At 40.2% G+C, this 21,217-nt stretch overlaps 2 protein-coding genes and 1 long non-coding RNA gene across 17 annotated transcripts in view; 1 reads left to right on the top strand and 2 right to left on the bottom strand.

Annotated features, from left to right (window-relative positions):
• PGAP1 (post-GPI attachment to proteins inositol deacylase 1) overlaps positions 1 to 5,400 on the bottom strand; it is a 28,340-nt gene extending 22,940 nt beyond the window's left edge. The window contains exons 1-2 of one of the 2 annotated variants that reach the window (XM_068196296.1): positions 5,152 to 5,400; positions 955 to 1,108 (exon numbers count right to left, since the gene is read on the bottom strand). In XM_068196296.1, the coding sequence (XP_068052397.1) occupies positions 955 to 1,108; positions 5,152 to 5,304 (307 nt within the window). In that variant the 5' untranslated portion in view covers positions 5,305 to 5,400. Of the gene's footprint in view, positions 1 to 954; positions 1,109 to 4,989; positions 5,107 to 5,151 lie in introns of those variants that run through there. The other variant, XM_068196297.1, reaches the window with a different exon arrangement.
• A 734-nt stretch (positions 5,401 to 6,134) lies between these two features.
• Positions 6,135 to 21,217, bottom strand: part of ANKRD44 (ankyrin repeat domain 44) — a 130,426-nt gene continuing 115,343 nt past the window's right edge. For 9 of the 13 annotated variants that reach the window (XM_068196289.1, XM_068196282.1, XM_068196284.1 and 6 more), the window contains 9 exons: positions 20,194 to 20,311; positions 19,318 to 19,534; positions 18,554 to 18,641; positions 17,619 to 17,702; positions 16,227 to 16,372; positions 15,307 to 15,389; positions 14,063 to 14,145; positions 12,942 to 13,033; positions 6,135 to 10,787 (listed from right to left, as the gene is read on the bottom strand). In XM_068196289.1, coding sequence (XP_068052390.1) covers positions 10,522 to 10,787; positions 12,942 to 13,033; positions 14,063 to 14,145; positions 15,307 to 15,389; positions 16,227 to 16,372; positions 17,619 to 17,702; positions 18,554 to 18,641; positions 19,318 to 19,534; positions 20,194 to 20,311 — 1,177 coding nt within the window. In that variant the 3' untranslated portion in view covers positions 6,135 to 10,521. Of the gene's footprint in view, positions 10,788 to 12,567; positions 12,640 to 12,666; positions 12,696 to 12,941; positions 13,034 to 14,062; positions 14,146 to 15,306; positions 15,390 to 16,226; positions 16,373 to 17,618; positions 17,703 to 18,553; positions 18,642 to 19,317; positions 19,535 to 20,193; positions 20,312 to 21,217 lie in introns of those variants that run through there. The other 4 variants (XM_068196293.1, XM_068196295.1, XM_068196292.1 and 1 more) reach the window with 3 other exon arrangements.
• Positions 11,193 to 15,016, top strand: LOC137477356 (uncharacterized). Of its 2 annotated transcripts, none has more exons than XR_011000950.1 (2): positions 11,193 to 11,774; positions 14,416 to 15,016. It is a non-coding gene; the product is annotated as an uncharacterized lncRNA (long non-coding RNA). The 2 variants fall into 2 exon arrangements; XR_011000951.1 differs by lacking the exon at positions 14,416 to 15,016 and adding an exon at positions 12,801 to 13,548.

Here is a 21,217-nt window from a genome sequence, read left to right as displayed (position 1 = left end):
TTTGATGCACAATCACAAAAGTCCATATGGCACCTTTCATAACCATTATGTTTATAATCTTCTTTGGATGCTATTGTGCCTGGAAGTCTGTATGGGTTTTCTGAAAGTACTAATTGGTAAAATATTTTACACTGTTATAAGCTAAGCAAGTACATTCTCAAAAAACCCCAGCTCTCTAAAGGTTCTCTGAAATCAGGTATTTAATCATCAAGTTTAGTGCTAATATAAGGAAAAATTATCACAGGAAGAAATCAGGGCTCAGACTATGCTGCTTTTCCCCACACACACATCCATTTTCTAACATCATGAGAGTGTTATTTACTGTTTCAAAGCACATTTTAAGGAACAAAAATAACAGTCTGACAAACCCACACTGAAAGGAATAGCAGGCACCAAAGTAAACACTGAAACACAAAACTTGAGGTACCATTAGCTTTGGTATTCAGAAAAATAAAAATGCTCTAAAACATTAAAAGGATTTTAAGCATTAAGCATTTAAAGCATTAAAATGCTTTAAAACTATAGGGCAAGCTTAGATGATGCTTATTTCTATAGCACATAATTCCTTTACATCACAGATAACCGATGGTTCAGTTTCTCCTAATCAAATTCAGGTCGTGTTTTATTTGGCATTCACTGCACTAAGCATTGTTCAAATCAAAACCAACTAAATGTTTGCAATCAAAAGTACAGCAAGGGTGCAGTGCTGCCAGAGGACAGCATAAACTGTACTGTTCCTGGCTTTCAAAAGGCTTGCTCCAGAGAAACATTACAGCTTAACCATTCAACTGATTTCAAACAAAAATCATGTATGGTGACTGTCTGGAATGGAACAGACTCAAGATATGATCAACCATTGTGCCTCTGTCTGGTATTATTTCAAACAGAGAGCTACCAAATGCACAAATCTGAGAGCTTTTTTGTAACAAAGCTATAACTCAGCTAAACACTTACCTTGTTTGTAACTGCCAGCATTCCCAGGCAGAAAGAGAACTGGAATTCCTGTCAATAGGAGATTTTTGTTTTCTTCAGCATAGTTCCCTTCCCCATAGAGATACAGCTCATATGCTGGGTATCGTCTGGCTGTTTTCTTGGGTAATTTTATTTTCTATTGCAAAAATTAAAAAGAAAACAAAGACCTTGTTTATAGAGTTACAGACGGGAAAATACAGTGGCTATCCAGCCATTTAAATGATCTGGCATATGTGCCTGTAAATTACAGTCTAAAGAATAAAGAATGAAAAACTGGGCTTGGCTTTAAAAAAGAACAAATTAAAAATGGAGTATCAAACAAACTGTTTAAGTATTACTGGGCATAATGAATGGCTGCAGCTCCTTACAGGGATTACCTTCAACTAGCTTTGAAACCAACTGCAAATGAATGCAATTATGTATCTATCAAAGCTGCACAATTGTAAAGTAAATCCAGCCTTATAACACGGGGCAGGGAAAAGGAAAAAAAATGGCATGTCAAAACCCCACCAATTCTCCCAGGAGAGGAGAAGCTGAGACCAGAAACTGGGACACACAAGTGATGCTAACTATTCCTGATGCACCGGAATGGTTCTGGAACCCTTCCCAGTGCCATGGATCTCAGCACAAGGATACAAGAGCTAAACCTGGAGAGCAGTGGGATGTGGGTGACTGTCAGGTAACACCTGCTGCCTCAGGGGAAACCACAGATCTCCTGGGAATTCTCTTGGCTGATTTTTTACAGAGATGTCACCTGCAGTGGGAGTTCAAAAACCAGCAGTTACCACCTCAACACAGCTCAGCAGAAAAAACAAACCTGTGATGCTCTGAGGCTTTTTCTGTTTCCTTTCCAGAGCTGGCTTTGTGGTCTGACAAAACACCTGGTTCTGGAACAGCTCAAGGGCTAATGTACATGTCAGCTGCCACTTGACAACAAGAAGTAACCCCCTAACCTAGCACACATCTGATTCACAGGATTAGGATCCCTAAAGAGAAAAGAACAAAATCTCTTTGATCCCAAGGGCTGGGTGAGGATTAATCTTACACCAGTAAGTCAATCTCTTAGAGTCGTAAGGCACTGTCTTAATTAAATGTGTTCTTGTTTACTACTATCTAGGTTTAACACCTGCATATAGTAGGTTGGTTTATGATTCTGAGTTTCTAAGATACAGATTTTTAAAAAGTTTATGAGTGCAAATACACTCATTCCAATATTTGATAAATTATTTTAGAATCATGTAACAATTGAGAGAAAAATAAGATAATACAAAGATACCTGTATTAAGGTGTAAGTTATATTTTAAGGAAACACTTTTACAGAACAAGGTCAAGACTAAACTCAATTTTGTATCAGAAATCTCCTGTAAACACTCTCTTAATTTCTTCCCTGAAATAGAAGCATCTTTAAATCAAATAATTTATTGCTTTCTCTCAGTTACATCTACCATAAAGGTGATTTAGCTTTAATTCTGTGTCTCCACACTCCTTCCCTTCCCCTGTTCTTGTCTATCTCTCCTCAGCTAATGACTATTTTCTCTCCCCCTTGGCCTTCAAATTTTTTGGTATATTGGTTATTTGCAAACTATTTTCATGATGTTTTATATATATATATATTTAAAAATCTCTATTCCATGAGATGTATCTATGTGTGCATATTATTTACAGAATTTTAATTATCTTGATTCATTAACACAGTGTGAGAGTGTGAGTTAAATTCTTTCACTGAGAACAAGAAAATTTAAGCTTCATTCAAGGCTTATATCTTTATCCTTTGGTCTTTTCCCTTTCTTCATCATCTTGCCTTTCCAACTTCACTAACCTCACTGTCCCATTCTCACTCCTTTCTGCTGATCCTCTTGCAAAGGCTTTCAAAATAATGTGAAAAAACCTTCAGCAGTTCCCATTACTAAACTAAGAGTGCCATCAAGATGTACTTACATGACAGATCAAATCAACTGTTCATCCACAGAAACTTCCTGGTTCATTGTCTTCTCAAAAACTTTTATGGAACATAAAATTAACATGCTGCTCTTCCTTGGGGCAATGTCAAACACAAAAACCCACACAACCCATGAGAATTGTACTGTGAAAATACCGGGGGGTTGTTTTGTTTTTTTTTGGCAAATCACAGTATTTAAATATTATAATAAAATGGCAATGTATAAGTCCAAAGGAAAAGAGACACTCATGTTCCATGACAGTGGGTTTAAACTGTGAATTCCCAAGACACTGCTTATGTAATCAGTCGTAGCCAGCTACAGCAACTTTTTACAATGTCAGCGCAGGCTTTGTTTTTCATCCTGGTTCCGTAAGAAATTAGGTTTATGTGAACAAGTCCTCATTACTGACTTCTGACTCTCTTGCCAAGTACAGCTGAAGAGGACAAGGGCAGGTTGAATTCAAACACTGCAATTCTAAAACTCATGCAAAAATAGATGATCAATTACTAGGCGGACTGTGAGCTAACCCACACTGACAGGCACAAAAGAAATGAAAGTTCTTGTCTAACTGCTCAAGCAGATATTTGTTGTGTAATGTGATACCAATCCAGAAGTAAGAACAGGTCCACCCCAAACTCCCACCCCGGGATTTCCTAGCGAAGGCAGCACTACACACAACAGACACCTCCAACCATGAAAAGCCACTTGTAAAGCACAATACCGCAGCAAACCCAACGAATTCACCATTTGTCCCCCAGCCCAAAGTTTCCTGCACAGTAAAAGTGATTACACAGGAAAGAGAAATTCCAGAGGGCAACACAGCCAGCTGTGACTTTTATCTCCTGCATCTCCTGTGCACCTTTAAGCCTTGCATCCCGCCTAAAGATGCCTGGAGTTTATGCCAAAATGAGTAAATACAAAAGATGTGGTGGCAGACAAGAGTTTCAGGCACCCGCCAATAACATCACATGGATTTTGCCAGTAACTTTCTGTTGGCTGGCTTCAGATTGAAGCTGAAGTAGGTTCTGGCTGCCAGGAGATCTGAAAACTTGCTGCGTAGTATTTAAGTACTTAAAACTGCTTAAACGAATTTGTTCTACAGCACTGACAAAACAATCCCTGTAGCCATACCAAGTTCCTCTTCTGTAGGCTAAGATGGCTATATCAAGGTTAGCAAATAAAGGTTAACAGATCCAAAAATTAACCTTCTGCTTCATTACGAATTTAAACACTGAAGTTTTGCTTTGGATCTTCTTTACTGCGCAAGCCAGCTTGCAACCTACTTCTGAACTGTGTTATTGAGAATAATTACTATTTTTTCCAACATAAATTAGATCTCAGATAATGAAAAATGAAATGTTCAGAAGTCAACCAATTATGCTTTTAATGAGAGAAAATGCTGTACTATTTACTACTATCAAAAAGAGAAATAGTTTTCTAACAACTGCATGCTGCAGCATTAGCAGCGAACTTAAAAATACACATTCACATCCTTCCACTACTAAGCCAGAACAGTGTGTGGAAAACATCAGTTCCAGGAGCAGTCCTCTCCCGAAAACTGATACCAGGTTTTCAGAGAGACTTCTACAAGGCTGTTAGCAAAACAAGAGGGACCTCAGAGGGATTTACAAGCTCTCCCATGTATGTGGCGGGAAGCGCCACCTGCTCACCGAGAAGACTCAGCACCACTGTTCAACACTTCGAGAAATACACTAATAATCAAAGCTCAGTCCTGCGTCTTGAGACACGGGCTATTTCACACTACTGAGTCATGAGAAGGGCTGTGAAGTGCGAGGCTCGGCCTCCTGGGCACTGGCAGCGCCCAGTGCCGGCCCAGCCCCTTCCTCGGCCAACACCCGCGTGAGCTGCCAGGGTTTCACAGAGCCACACCAACTCCAGGCACCGGCAGCTGCGATCGCGGGCAGGTTTAGCACGGCGGCAGCACGAAACCCCGCTGGGTTACAGGTGCGCAGCTCTTCCGCCGCCCTCTCCCCGAGGGGCACCGCCACACGACGCGGGCACAGCAGCGCGTCCTGCCAGCCCCAGCTCACGCCCCAGCTGCCCGTGCCCCATTTACCGCTCTCCGCTCCAGCACGGCGCCGAACCCCGAGTTAGGGGCTCTTCTCCCTCCCCGCGGCAGCTGCGCCTCAGGCTCCCAGCTCCGGGCTCCGGCCGCGGCGGGGCGGGCGGCAACGCCCCGGGAGCGGCAGGTCCCACCTGTTACACCCGCCGCACTCACCAGGTACTCGGGGTACTCGTACATGTAGGTCATGCTGCACCGGTTCTCCTCGTAGAGGAACATCACGTCCCGCACGCCCAGCAGCACCAGGGCCGCCAGCGCCCCGTAGAAGAGCGCTGCCAGCGCGGGCAGCCGGCGGCCCGCCCGCCCCATGGCGCCCCGCGGAGCGGAGCGCTGCTCCCCGCGCACACGGGCACGGCGGGGCGGGGCGGGGCGGGAGCGCCGCCGCCCGGGAGGCGGAGCGGGAGGGCGGCCGGGCCGGCGCCTCAACCTGGCCGCCGCCGGCGCCAGGGGGCGGCCGCCATGTTGGGGAGGTCGGGCGGCCGCCGGGCCGAGCGGCCCGCCCGCCATGTCGCGGCTGGCGGGGGAGGCGTGGCCGCCATGATGGGGAGGGCGCTGCGCCGGGAGCGTGAGGGGGCCCGGCGGCGCGGCCGCTCGGCGCTCCGGCGGGGCCCGGGGCCACGTCCAGCCCCGCCGGACCGCCTCGCCGAAAACAAACCCGCGCACCCTGCCCCGCGGAGAGCGGTGCAGTGATAAACGTCCATAAAGCTGCAGGCACTCGCCACCTAAAAAGCGCTGATGGGGATTTCGTTTTGTTTGTTTTTTTGTTCCTTTTTGTGGGTTCTGTTTATTTGCTTTAATTCGGGTGCTTTTAACACCTTACTATGGCTATCTTTAAGCTCTCTGGTGCCTTTTAGTTCCTATGGGACTGCTGCCCCAGCCGGCTGCAGGGCACACCCAGCAGCGCGGGTGGTGCTCACCAGGGAAAACAGTAAAATATTTAATGACTGAGCGGAAAAAAAAAAAAAAATACTGTGGTGGTTTATTTTGTTCCCCCACCTTCCCCGAATCTACAGAGAAAGCAAAACCATCTTTCTAGGGCAAGGGGTATTTACGTACGAGGGAAGTACGAAAGAGTTGCATTTTCATCTTCACTGCTAAATACCTAAGCCTCCCCTAAAAGAAACAAAATTTACTCAGTCTTCCACTGTATTTGTACCATTTTTATTTGTAAAAATAACCATCTGAATGCATTGCAATAGTAGTTTACAGTTAGGGTTCTTTATTACATTAATACAGCATTCAGTAGTTTAAAAAGTTACTAAACTGTGCTTGAGAAGATTCAGGTTGAATTCCAAGTCATTCAATGAATTAAGTTGTTTTTTTTTTCCTCATTCCATATGTGACATTTACCCAAGTCCTTAAACCTGCCTACATTTCAATTTACAAAAGCAAACAATACCGACAAAACCCCACTGAAACCATCAAACAATGTTCTATATCGTTTATTACAAATGTTATGCAAAATATAACACTGGCACCAGATGCGTATCACCATGGTTTGTAAAGATATATTGCACATGCTAAAGCATAAAATATAAGACAAAACCTACAAAACATAAGATATTGGCTTTAATATGTAGATCACTGCATAAGAAATGCATAAAATTACATTTTATACACACACTCAAGATTGTCACTAGTTTAAAACGCCCTTTCCTATAACACTGACCTAAGTTTACTTTTTGTGTAATAAGAAAGCATTTTCAGCACTGCAAAAATTATACATTATTCCTATAGAAATTTAGCATATTAATTTTCATTTCAATGCAGGTAGAACATATGAAAAGAAGAAACACTTTATACATTCAAAGAAGGTCTGAAATGAAAATTTACTGGTAATATATTGCTTTTATAACACTCAAAAAAAAAAAAAAGACAAGTTTCACAAAACATTTCCATTATACACAAATATAAAAAGGCACTCTAATATTTCTTACATGACTAAGAATAAAAATCACAATTTTTTTTAAAATCATCCTCAAATACATAACCAAGTTTCTCAACAGTACAATGGATAAACAATTAATTTCATGTGTTTGTTCTAATTCAATAACCTGGCAGTTGTTGACTGCATAAAAGTACCAAACACATTATGGTGCCCTTTTAGTAGCGATGAACAGAAATCCCCTGAGCTATTTCACAGCTATTTCAGGCAGTCCGGAGGTTGTAACTCAGTATTTATGAGAGGGACTTGGGAGCCCATCCTGCTCTGGATTCCACCTGCAGCTGTGGTTAAAATACAGAATGAAACGATCCTGCCGATCCACCCGGGCAGGGAGCTGCCCCTCCCCAAGTGCCCTCTGCTGGGTGCAGACACAGAAGTTGTCCGTGTACTGGAAGTTGCAGGATCCAGGGTTAAGTGCAACGATTCTGTATGATTACTCTTGTAAGAAGTCCACAGAAAGGCAAGGAGATTATTTACAAGAGTAACATTACTCGCATGCTTATATACCTGCCCTAAACTACGCATTGATTTCTACATGTGATAAATTACAGATTAATGTGCTGGCATACAAAAAAAGGGATCCTGGTAACTCACATGAGATGTGGGACAGGCCAACACTGAGCACTTCCGAGTGTCTCGCTCGTGGCGGCTTTCCTCCTAAATCCAGCGCCCTCAAAACACGACCTGTGCAGTGCCCTGGCGGTGCGAGCACAGCATAGTTCCTGTGCTTTTTGGAATGCTGCGTCCTGGCAGCATTGTAGGGTTTCATGGGTAAAGGTTGGATTTGGCTCCTGGAAGGACCAGCATGACTCCGAAATAAATCACCTCTGCTTTTGGGATGCACTAAGAGGCAGCAGCTGTCTCATTACACAATTACCAGTGTTATGAGGTATCGCAATTAGAAAATGTTTTGGTAACTGTATGGCAGCAGGTAAAAATACTGAAACTTTTTAAATGGCTGCTTCAAATAACATAATTTTTATAAAGAGGGCTGGTTTTCTCTTAATGAAGCACTGTCGTGTAGGATAGCATAGATTTCTGTATTTCAGGGTGAGACTTAAGACTAATCCTGCCAAGGAGCCTGCCTACATTTCTGCTTAAAATAAGATTAAAATGCTGATTCTGTTGTTAGACAGGTGGCAGCTATTTCCCATATGTTTGTTTTCAATGCCATCCTTCTACATTAAAAAACCCCAAAATTTGAAAATTTGGGATTACTATTCATTTTGGAACAGGCACCATTGAAAATTTTAACAATTGCTCTCTCCTCTTATTTTCAGTGTTTTAAGTAAGGTGGCTATTGCTATTCTACAACTTTTAAAAGCAAAAATGCTGAGAAAAGTCAATTAAAATTTATTTGGTGCTCTTTCTGAGGAGAAAACCAAGATTTCAGGTTCTCTGTCATTCTACTGTAGAAACTACAGAGTTGAGAGAAAAGAGGGGTTTTTTTTTGTTGTAAACTTTGGAAAATTGCTCAAGGAAAAAAGGCTCAATTCTGGTAAGGCAAAATACACTTAATATATAATTTTTTTTCCTAATTAAAGAACTGAAATCTGCCAATAGATTTTCAACAATCCAGCAGAACAGGGCTAAAAACTGCAACTAAAATTCAAACCCTTACTTTTCCTTTACCCTGCCAAAAGCGAGCACCAAGGAAGCTCATCTCACCCTCCCAGCACAGACACAGGCCTGAGACAAGCCGAGTGAGAATGACAGGAACACCTGACTCCATGCTCTGCCCCCTTCTCTCCCCTCTCTCGCAGCTGTGTGGGTTTTCCCACCTGTGTGGCAAGGGGCTGGATCCTTCTTAAGCTCTTCAACAAAGGAAGGTGGTTTGCTTTCTGCTTTTTCCCAACAGAGACAGTGGACCTTTGCATTCCATACAAGATGGGCACCCTCCCAGTGTGCATCCACCCTTCCTTTTGCTCCTCAGGCCACAAGTCTTGCTAGATTCACATTTCATTTCAGTGTGATGAATGCTAACTAGGAGAACAAGCCATAGCTATTTTTCCTGGGCATTTGTTTCATTTCAAATAAATAGAAACACATTTACATTAGAAGTATATGAACATATTCTTAAGTCTGGGAAAAAACCCACTTGTGGTCAACACATCATCAGTTAAAAATGTCAACCTGAAACCTGTGTCATAAAATGTAAAATTCACCCAAGACTACTTTTACCTCAAAAGTTTATATTTTTATCATTTAGAAAAAACTACTTCATTATGTCACTCACATTTGAACAAAAAAATAAAAGTAGCAAAGTCTTCAATTGAATTACTGAAGCATTTTGGTCCTCTTGGTACGGCTGGTTAGTTCATGATAGTTTTTTGTTTGTGTTTTTTTTTGTTTTTGTTTACAAAGTCTCATTCTTCCTTTTGTACATCTGTTGCAGAGGAGGGTCAGGGTCCATTTGACCTAGAAACTTTGGCAGAAGGAGTAAACATATTCACAAAGTTGACACTGCTTTAAAAGCTGGTGACAAAAGGCTTTTTAGCATCTGTCTCTGGTCCCCTACACGGTACACTGCTATGTTTCTGGTGTTTGGTATTTCAACTTTTGGTGGTATGCTTTCATTGCTTTACCTTTGCTCTGTTAATCCAAACACTGGCAAAAGTATTTTAAAATTCAATACTGTTTACAGTAAAAATAAATTATTTAACCACAGAAAAGGAAAAAAGCGCCATTTAAGTCAGCAAATCATTATAAACTTTTACGTACACCTTTGTCTACACCTGATTTCTCCCCCTCTCCCCTTTTTTTCTGGTACTGGATTCATGATTAATGGCTCAGGTGACAAATTTCTAATGACCCTAATTCTGTAGTGCAAATAAATATTTGTGCTGAATTGAAAAAAAATAAGGGCCAAGTGGCTAGCATTTTACAGAAGTGATGTTCATGGGAAAATATGGTGAGATGAGCAGAATTTGGCCTTAAGAGTTAACAACTACATTTTTTTAATTGGGTACTGCAACTAAGAACTGTAAAAAGTGCCTTCTGTACGTTTAAGTGCTTAAAACAGGCAGAATGTAAAAGGTTTCATTTCCTGTAGAAAAGTAACACAGGCAGTTTTAAGATTACTACTTTACCTTTGGTTCATGTAAAAAAATTATCTAATTAACAGAGCCCCTGGAAGCAGGAAACAGACAAACATAGGGATGGGGTGATGCTTGAATCTGTGAAGGCTATGCTGGAAATAGGATTGTACGCTAAAGGTGCAGCTAAAACATGAAAGAACTCTTCAAACAGTTCCCTGTTATTTGTGCTGTCAAAAAGAAAAAAGGCATTTTCTCTTTTTCTACTTAAAATAAGAGGTAGAGACTTTCCACAGGGGCACTTTGGGCCTAAAGAAAACATCAGGAAACTGAAAAGCTGCAGAACGCTAATAGGAATATGTTCCAGGAAGTCCCTCTAATTTTGTTATTTAAAGGGTTGGTTCTCATCAACACGACAAATCTTTCAATGCCTACTTGTCAATAATTATAGTTAAGGATATAACTGTGGGATTTAAGCTGTTTAAAAGGACAAAAATTAAAGCTGAAACAAAATAATAACGAAAAATGTTTTCAAATACCAATAAGTCAAAATGTTTCAGAATCCGAATCATTTTCATTGTACCCATCCTCTGTTCCTATGTTATTACTCAAGGGCTTTTCATAAGAGTTAATGCTACCCATAGCGGAGCCATCGCAGACGTGCGTCCTGCCCAAATTGTCTTTTTTAAAACAAGCGAAGTTGAAAGCCGTCACTGAACTGGAGGGAGAAAAAGGCATCATGGTAGCCAAAATGAGTGCCAGGCAGTCAGCCACGTCTTTGTTAGGAGCACAAGCCAGGGCTGGCGTATGACCTGGGCACAAACGCAGACAAGGCAATGGTTAGTACTGAGGGCACCTGGGGCACCCAGCATTCCTCAGGTACATCTCTAGGGACACCGTGGGGACGTGGATGGGGTTACACATGCCAGGCGTGTTACTCACTCACACGGGACATGCTGGGAGAGACACTGGGGGCACTGCAGTCACCGGGACCACAACAAGCACTGCTTGTGTGAAACCAGGCAGCAAACACTGCGCCAGTTCAATCGAAGCACTCACTAAACACAGTTCTACGGCACAGACAGCATGGCCAATACAGAACACAGGGACTACAGCAACAGGGACAGAAACTGGCATCGGTTTCTGTGTGTATGAACGAGTCTCATTCTGAGAACAACTTTCATTAAACATGAAACATGTTAGTTTAAATTTGATTTAATAAGCAAACAATTTTAAAGATTGATCAGTTGAGTATCTACTCAACTGGGCAAGTAGTTTATTTAGGAATTAAATAGTAAAATAATTGGACCAGTGCAGGAGGTACACGGATAGCAGGTGTGACTGGATGTTTAGTTACCCAACTAAACATGGATGTTTAGTTACCCAAATGTACATTGTGTTAGAAGAATATTAGCTGTATTCAGCAAGCATGGCATACATTTCAAATACAGAGCTGATATGACTCCAAAGTCAGTCAAACACAGGACTGGGGTGCTATTAGAAGCTTGTCTTCACTGCAGTTCAACTTGGGTCCTGTCCAAGCACTGCCCTAAAGCAGCTCTTCATGTACATGAGCCCTGGAAGCCAGTGTGCTCATTACACTTACTGTCTGTACATTTTACATGCTGCTGTGCAGAACTCCAGCCCTTTCCAACAAATCCCCCTTTTATGCTAAGAGCTGAAAAATTCTTTTGTAGATGGTTAAATCTTCAGCACTGCAGCAATAGTAATGTGAGGAGTGGCCACTGCTGGTACCTACTGCCTCGAGGAAGCCAAGATCTGCAGCACAGATGAACTTAGTAGGCAAAAACTGAATACAGTTTTGTTGCAGAATACCCACATTTAGGCACTGATTGCAGTCAGTGCATTTCCTCTTCCATGTTAGTTCCGTGTGTTCCAAGTGCTAATATTCTTCAGATCTGTAAGTATGCTAAGATTCTACTTGAACATCTCTCTTTTAAATTGTGCATGCTGTTCCTAGAAAAACTAAATGTGTATAAAATTTAAACTTAATTTTCATTGGTTACATACAAATTAGCTGGACCTGTATGTACTATTTTAAGGATCAAATCTGTAGTTAAAAGATAGTCTGGTTCATTTTTCTGTCCTCGATCTCTAAAGTGAGGGTAGGGTCAGATGACTTCTGTGGAACTCATTCATGCAAGTATAGCTAAGTAGCATTTGGCTTATAGTAAATACCACTCAGTTCTTTTCATCCACAAATCTCAAATGTCTTGCAATGATGGGTGACTAGTTATTTCATTTAGTATTACTTTACAGATGTGGAAAGATGGAGGTACCAAATTGCTACATTAATGCCATGAAGTTAGTATTTTAAGAAAGACCAACTTATTTCAATAAGATGTTTTAAAACTATAATTGTAGAATCATATCCCTCTCTGGTTCCTTATTATTTTTAAGGAAGGACTTCACTGAAGTCTGAAATAAAATTATTTAATTCAGTAACCAATTATGTATTTTTATGAGACAACTGATTGAATTGCATCTTGGTCAGATAATTGGCAAGCAGAAGGTTTGATCTCAGAATGAGCTGGGACACACTCAAACATATGTTGATGGTTTTCTTCCTACCCATTAAAACATGCGCTGATTGAATGCAAATTCCTTAATTCTTCTGCAAGGCGTCAGAATTATCCGGTGCCACTTGCATGTTTAGGAAATTCAAGTTACCACTGCACTCAGGCATTAAAAAAGACTAGCTGTTGACAGTACATGCAAAATGAACAGTAAAAGGGACCACTGTGATGTTTAAAGTAGATTGTTATACTAAAGAAAGTGTATCTTTTAATTTTTTTTTTAAATAGGTACTCACACAACTCATTGTTCTTAGAAGGATAAAAGCATCAATGAAGTCTATCATCACCTTTTAAGTCTATTGCTTCGGTCTGTTGTAAAATTACCTGTTGGGTCCTACTGAAGACTGTCGAAGTGTATCATTTACTTACCATTTTCATCTACTGCCAAGACACAGGCCCCTTTAGCCAGCAACTCTTCAACCACCATCTTTAGGCCATTTCGTGCAGCAATATGAAGAGGTCTACAAAAACGTAACAACTAAATTCAACTTCGGTTTACAACAGAAAGCTAGACAATGCTTGAAGCATACCCAGCATCTGAAAGACAATGGTTTCCTTCCTTGGATCATTAGAATTATATCGTAGACACTAAATTTTATTGTAGGCTTTGAAATAATTGTCATGTTCCACATCTATAAAACAAGATTTTTTTTTTTTGTGTGCAAGCACATAAAGATTACTTAATACTTTCCAGCTTAAAGACTTTCTTTAAAAGGTTCTCATTTTTGCACTGTTTGCAGCACACAACTGATGTTTAAAAGGAAAACGAATCCAAGACTGAAGAGATGCCTGTGTTCTGTCCTTAATTCTGGCTTCTACAGGCTGCTCAATATCATTGTATTGCCTTTTATCCTTGAATACTCAATTGCTAATCTCTGTTACTGCAGAGCAACTGGAAATTAAAAATAGCCATTGGTTTGCTCTTTTCCTGGCCCAACACCCAATGCTCCAGTTTGGGGACAGCTAGCAGGACAGGGCTGAGATGGAATAATTCTTCTGCAAGCTCTAGGTGATCTGCCACCTGAACTCATGGTTGAATCTCCTATGGTGGGATTCCCCCATGGCAACTAACACTTGCAGCTGATAACATATGCTATGGACAGAAGTTCCACATAAAATATCACCTAAAAACCTTCTGAGAACTAAATGTACCACCTTAAGTCTAAATAAATTATTTAAATCTAGGGTGAAGCACAAAAAGCTATAAAATGCTAGATGTATCCACATGATTAATAGATATTTTGGTATATTTTTCAAATAAATTGCCTCATATAATTTTCCCACCAGATCATGCATAGAAATGGCACCAACAGAATCAAAATTAAAAGTGAGAATGCAATACAATTTGGGTCTTTTTCAAGGGAAAGCATTCCAAAAAACCAGAAATTAACTTTACTGTTCTATAAAGTAATCTGAGATATGAATTTGAAATGGTAAACTGGAATATTCTGGTAAATCAACTGAACTTGAGAGGATCAGGCTATACTTACGTCTGCAATGCATTATTTTTTGCATTAATAAGGCTCTGTTCTTGGATCTTGTCAAGTATTAACAAGGCACATTTTTCATGACCCTGTAGTCAGGGCAAAAAACAAAAGTGTTAATTTGCTGAGGAGTTTGAAATTGAGGCAAAAGAAATGTTACATAATAAAAGAGAAATTTAATAACTCAACTTGAAATACAAAAGACGCTGCTCAGTAAGCCTGCGTAGAAGGTGAACTAAGCGAGTCTTAAAATACCATTTGTGAACCATCACTGCTGGGAGGTTTTAGCACATTTAGAAATGTAGACATTCACCTGTCTTTCAACCCTGCACTCATTAAATATGAATTCACTTCCTCAGCTTTCAGAGAATGCTGTGTTTTCTCTTGAGTGAACGTTCAGTGGAGGATTTATCAGAACTACAAAGTGACAGAGAATGCTTTCATCTCAGAAACGAATACCACACTTTGTGGGTCTTTAAGTGCCTTTCTGTATTATTAATAAGCTGCTAGAAAACCTTTTCAGTGTCAGAGAGCTCTTAACAATGGAGCTTTGGGAATAATATAGATCCGGGCCTTATTTCTGATCCTGTTTCTGCACCGCAAGTTGCAGATGCTGAGCCTACAGTCCTGGCAGGGGAACAGCTGCCTGAAGGACCTTGAAAATTCAGCAAGGCTCATATGTCTGCAGAAACTGGAGTAATATGATCACACTGGATGGAATCCAATCTGTGGATAGGAGCAAAAGAAAAGGCCCAGAATAGGGAATCCTCTGTGCATTTTTTCTTGCAGAAATAGCAGTAGAAATTAGAATTAAGAGGAAGAAGGCTGAGGAAGAGACACCATCACCCATCTAATCAATATCTCTGGTTTCACTCCTGCTTTGTTAAGGGAAAATTTTGGTCTCCTTTCACAGGAATTGGAGATAAATAAAAAATAATTTTATTTTTCTTTGTTATTGAACCTCTTAAGCTATTTTACAGTGAGATTATCGGGTAAAACCTTAAGGAGTTTCCTTTACTTCTCTTAGTATCACTTACTTATGTTTCAGCTGTTATAAAAGCCATCCCTATTTCTCAATGTACAATACTTTAAAACAGACAAGAGAAAAAGCTTGGAACAGCTTTCCCTTCCATCCCTCCTCAACTGTGACCACCACATTTCCACTGCAGAAAAAAACTTGGGAGCATAAACACACACATACATTCATATGGACTGATGAGAATAAAAGCACAGAGAGGTCTTCGACTTACTTTACTGCTAGCCAAGTGCAAAGATGTATTCAACTCCTTGTCTTTTAATGTCAGGTCAGCCTTGGCAATGTTCACCAAAAAGTCTGAGGTACAGAGTAGAAATCAATGAACAAACCCAATAGGCAGATGAACATGTCAAAAGAGAGGAAAAAATTACTATTTCAATATACATGTGCATAGAGACTAATCAATTAAGTCTTTATATGATATAGGCCTTATAATAATGAAATTAGTGAATGAAAACAGACTAATCTTGTGCAGTTAATCAACAAGCAAATGCAGAGCTAACAGCTTGTTTGTGGTGCCCCAAACTGTTAAACATATATTGATCTTAATTTATTGATTAACTTCCCTATAGGCAGATCAGCAATTTTTGCCTGAATCACCTCTGCCTCAGAATGACTGTAAGTCCTGCTTTGAGAGGACTAAGGGGACATAAAGAACTTGGAGTGCAGTCTGTGCTGTTGAAGCTAGAGAAAGGGAATTCGGCAAAGCCCATAAGGTCCCCAGTCTGTGTGCTTGTGGCACATAGTCTAGCCTGGAAAAAGCAGCTGCTGAGAGCTGCCTTTTCAAGAAGGGGGCTTCCTATAAAAGAGGACAGGAAAAGCTTACATAATCTTTTTCACACATGCAGCTTTACTGCTCCTCAAAATCAAGGAAGTAAACAGGAGAACAGAATTACTACTGCCCTCGTGCTCTTTGCAGTGCGCTCTTGGGAGGAAGAAAGACTCAAAGTTGTTATTGCAAAAGTTCACCAAGACTGCAGAGAAGTACTATTTTCTAATGGATGAAAAACTATCTTCCTGCAGAAGGGTATTATCCACATAATCCATTTTCCTTGCTCAGTCTTCCCAGGATGCCAGGATTACCCTGTGGGGCAGAAGTGCAGGAGCAGAGGGCAGGGGCAGGGCTGCACTCACCGACGGCGCCCACGTGCCCGCTGTGCGCTGCCATCATGAGCGGCGTCCTGCCCGCGCGGTCGGCCGCGTTCACCTGCGCGCTGTGGCTCAGCAGCAGCTGCAGGCACTCCACGTGGTCGGCAAAGGCTGCGGCGTGCAGGGGCGTCCTGGGGGAGCAACACCCACACAGCTCTGCTAAAGAGGGGCAAGATCCCCACCTCCCCAAAAACCTCCAAGTGCAAGAGATTTTACAGCTTTTTCCGACCAAATTCAAGTTACCACCATAAGAAGGTTGTAGTAGCAGGAGCTGAACTAAGTTAAATAATATTTCCAGTCTCCAAAGGTGGATATGATAGTATGGAGATATGACACTGTGAAGAATCTTGTATTAGCTGCCTATTTATTTTAATAGAGCATATTGTGTAACATGAAAAGCAGCACAATGCCTCGTCCTTATTAATCTGATTTTACCTTTTTTTTTTTTTTTTTTAGCAAGCCTCAGTTAGGAAGAACTATCAGAAAAGAACAGATCCATTATTTAATAAAAAAAAAATATTGTGAATTGTAGTCAAAGATACTGCAGCAACAAGCCACAAGTAACTGCAGCACTATAAAAGGCAGAAGGAATTCAATCCACTTTGAAGGTTATCAGTTTCTAGAAGACGGACATTGGAATTCATTCACTGCGGCTCTTTGGCATTTTGGGTTGGAAGGGTGACTACTAGAGATGAAAGATAGCTGGTACACAGCCCAGCTCACTGCTGCTTCTGTTTTGCTTATTAGCAAAGGTGAGGTGCTCTTACTCTCACAGAATAATGTAATCACTGTTACTGAGGGTATTACATTTGTTTTAATCAAATAAAAGAGTAAGTGTTCAGTTTTTAGAATTTCAGCAATTTTAATGAAATATATACATATATGGTGAGGAGATTCTCAATGTGACAAATGAAGGATTGGGCTGAATGCCCATCTCTTGCTCTAATAGTTTTCTTTTGCTACACAAATATTCTCAGTTGTGTGTCCTGAGAATACCAACATAATATGGAAACTATTAATGAAATACTTTTCTGTATGTACATGGTATCATTCCATTTAGCAAAGATAAATGTGTTTAAACATTTAACAAAGAAAACAGGTCCAGGGAAACAGTCTATAGCCATAGCTGTTCTAAACAAACAAAATACAATTACTTTAATTGTTTTCCATATGCACTCTGACATTGAATACTTCATACTCTTGCTTCAAGTGAGGCACCTTTTACCAGTGCTGCAGTGTAAACTGCTGTCTGAAAGAGTCAGCATGACAAGTCTTAGCTCAGCCATAACAGATAAAGATTAGTGCCAGAGATTCAGAAAGAACTATGAAAAATACCAAATGGAGTCGTGAGATGCAGTTTGTTCAAGGAACTATTACCTTCCTTTGTCATCTTCGCAATTGACAATGCTGGCATCTATGGCTCCGATGAGTAGTGATGCACAGTTCTCATGATCATTGATTCTGCCAAAGAAAATACATTTTTAAAAGGCATGTCTACATATTTTTCCACTTTCCAATACAGGTTTACTTGACTTCCCATTAATACTTCTTAGTGGTTATTTCTAAGTTACCCTAATATGCCTTTGTCTTAATGCTTTTAGTCACACTTCTGTATATCCATCATCTCTCCATTTAATCAAACTGCATCTGCTATGATGAATTTCAGTCTCTAAAGCAAAGTTGATCCTTAATTCACTAGGCACAAAGGTAATTTCAAAGTCCAGAACAAAGCTAAGATTAAAACCTTAATATCTTAAAATCCTTAGTCTATATGTCAAACACACATGGGCCTGGAAAGAACTCGGTCATAGACACTTACATGAAAAGAGATTTATTCTAATGCTTAAGGTACTGAAACCCACATCTCTTCCAACTCACACATTTAGTACTTTGATTTGATGGATGTGTTCAACTAATACTTTTTCTGGGGTTTGCTATTTTGTCTCATTTCTTTATAAAAATGAACAGTATTTAGTAACAATAATGGACACATAGTATCGCTAACACACTTCCACATTGGATTAAAAGCTATTTTCATTTTAAATTTGCACACGTGTTTAAATTGCACACATTTTAATAGGCTTGAGAATTGCATACTCATCTAAAATAATATGAATACTGAAATTTGCTTCAAAGCTATTACTAGAAATTCTGATTTAAATAATATGTTTCAGCCACAAAGAATTTTATTTCAAGTGATCAGCTTTAAAACCATTGCTCATGCAAATAATTTCCAAAAAAGCTTGCTTTATTCTCATTCTGCAGACATATCCTAAAGCAGCATGCAGTTGTTACTGGAGACTTCTACTTACACGGCACAGTGCAATGGAGAGAAGCTATTACCATCAAACTTGTGGAAAAGTTTTTGTTCCAATAGTACCTCTATGCAGTTTTCATGACCTGTGAGAGAGCAGATATTTCACCGTGTTGCACAAAGCAGGTAGTTCACTTAATTCATACTTGGCTTATACAGGTTGGAATCTAACACTTTTGAATTCAAAATTGAACATGATGTGTATATAAGCTCTTATGTGATAAATCAGAGGATTTTTAAAATTTTATGGCAGCAGCAAGAGAGAACCGGGCTAATATTAGCATTTATTGAGAAAAAAAGGAAAGAAAATAAGTTTGTTTTAATGTGATGTCATGTATGTTGCATTACATCCAAAGCTTAAATGTCAATATTGAGAAGCTTTGTCCTTATTTTAAGCAACGAGTTCAGATTATCTGGTTTGGAATAATCAGTTCAGTTCAGAATATCCATCTATTCACATGGTCTCTTGCACCAAGAGCTCAAAGGAGCATTCCTGGTCACACAGAAATCTATTTCAGCATGGAAATGAATAAAACCAGAATTTCATCCTGGCTTCTTGTGACTTGGAGTAAATGAGCTGCAAAGTCCCTGGGAGGTACCGCTGGAATTTCCCTGGCCTCTGAACTGAAGGGTGTGCATAGCGAACGCTAGCTACAGACAGCACACAGGGATAATTTGCCTCTTCATTTCAAGCTCCTCCACCACGTTTCCCCACTGCTGAGGCCACCCTTGACCTAGGCAGTAGCCCCGGGAGAGCCTTACCATTGTAAGAAGCCCAGTGCAGGGGCGTGTAGCCCTGGTTGTCCTTCAGGCTGCAGTCCTCCTCGGAAAGTGCCACCTGCAGTAACTCGCTCAGCCACGTGGCGTGACCCCGAGCTGCTGCAAAGTGCAGAGGTGTCCTGCCTCTGGCATCTTTACACAAAATAGAGACTTCTTTCTCTAACAGCATCTGAACACATTCTTCATGCCCAGTCATGATCTGGTAACAAAGAAATGAGTAAAGAGGTTGATGTAACACAGATTCTTGCCCTGGAAATGTGCAATGTGATTGATGCCTGTGAACATGAAATGGTGTGGATGGAATTCAGCAGGCAGAGATGAGAGCCCTTTTGCTCACCTGCTGAACTGCTCACTACAGTTATCATAAAGTTCTGTATAAATATCATCCCTTGCATCCACACTGGGTAAGAAGCTAGACTTAGTTAGGAAAGTCTAGCTTAGTCAAGCTGGACTGGAGACGATTAGACCTGCCTCAAGTTTCACTGCCTCTTCAAAAAACTTACAGGACATACTTGCACCATTCCAAGAAAAATGAGAGTAACTACTGGCCAGTTCTTTCAAAGAAATTATTTTCAGAATTCTTAAGCTGGTCAGTTACAAGAATAATGACGGCTATTATAAAGCGTCTAGAGAAAAAAAAGTTGTTTAATCATTATTTTGCCTAATTAATTAATGCAAATGTGAAATAAAAGCAAATCATTACTAAGAGCAAATGTGTCTTGCTTTGTATCTCATTAATTATGCTTGGTCATGTTTCCAGTCATTTACAGTGTTCTCTAGATTTAAATATCCCTGTACTTATAAGTAAGTTGTAGTCACAGCAAAACAATTAATAAAAGATTATAAAAATTAAGTCACCCCTCGATGTAAAGCTGTGCATCCCAGGAGATCAGCTGCATCTACAGATGCTTCTTTTTCAAGTAATAAAGAAACAGCATCAATGTGCCCGTATGCCACTGCAAGCATTAGCGGAGTTCTAGGGGAAAAACAAGAAAACCAGAGCAGTCATAGCTATAAAATGGCATACTATTTGTTCCTGCTAACTTCCACAGAGAAATCAGGAAGCTCTGCATTTCTTGCCACTCCTACCCATGAACCCAGTTCTTTTCCCCATACTCGTATATGACACCTGAATGAAGACCTTTTGTATGAAATTATTAAGATGTTTAACAACCGACTGCCTTGACTGAAATAGTAACAAACCCACTTGTTAGCAGTTTACACAGCAACATCATTCAAGACAATCTGTTCTCTCAATATCCTACAATTACTGTCACCTCCGGTGACACACGAGTTTTACAATACCGAGTCTTGTGAATGCATGTCCTTGCTAGTTACCAAGATGACAATGACCCAAAGTATTTCTTTTGCAAATGCTGTACATTTGCTTAAAGGGGATGAAGGGACAAGAGGAAAATATTCAAGCTAAAATTTAGACTCACAAATCTTTCATTTGTTTCTGACAAAGATCTATTCTCCATCTGTTTTTAGGCAGACTAATACCATTTAAAATTAAATGTGCAGACATTATATGTACAACATTATATGTTCCAGACACCACAAATGAGTTTCTTAAACCATTCACATTTTCACTTTAAAAATATATCTTATTCTCCCTCTGTAACTGCCATTTAAGAAAAAATAAAGTTTTTGTAGGAACATCTCAGATGCATGTGTCACCTCAAATAAACACTGTGTCCTACTGCAACAGTCTAATGTACCAAATAAACCCTAGAAGAGCAATGTTTTAGAAAGAAGACGACTTTATAGCAACATCTCAGGACCCTGTTCATTTTTTATTGAATCTGGCCCTCAACATCTATAAAAGACTGTTTAAAATATGAAGCAGAGGCTAAGATTAATGATTAGTCCTTTCCACATG

This window comes from Anomalospiza imberbis, chromosome 7 (genome assembly GCF_031753505.1).
Source record: "Anomalospiza imberbis isolate Cuckoo-Finch-1a 21T00152 chromosome 7, ASM3175350v1, whole genome shotgun sequence".
NCBI classification, from domain to species: Eukaryota; Metazoa; Chordata; class Aves; order Passeriformes; family Viduidae; genus Anomalospiza; species Anomalospiza imberbis.
This window is presented reverse-complemented; position numbering and strand designations above follow the sequence as displayed.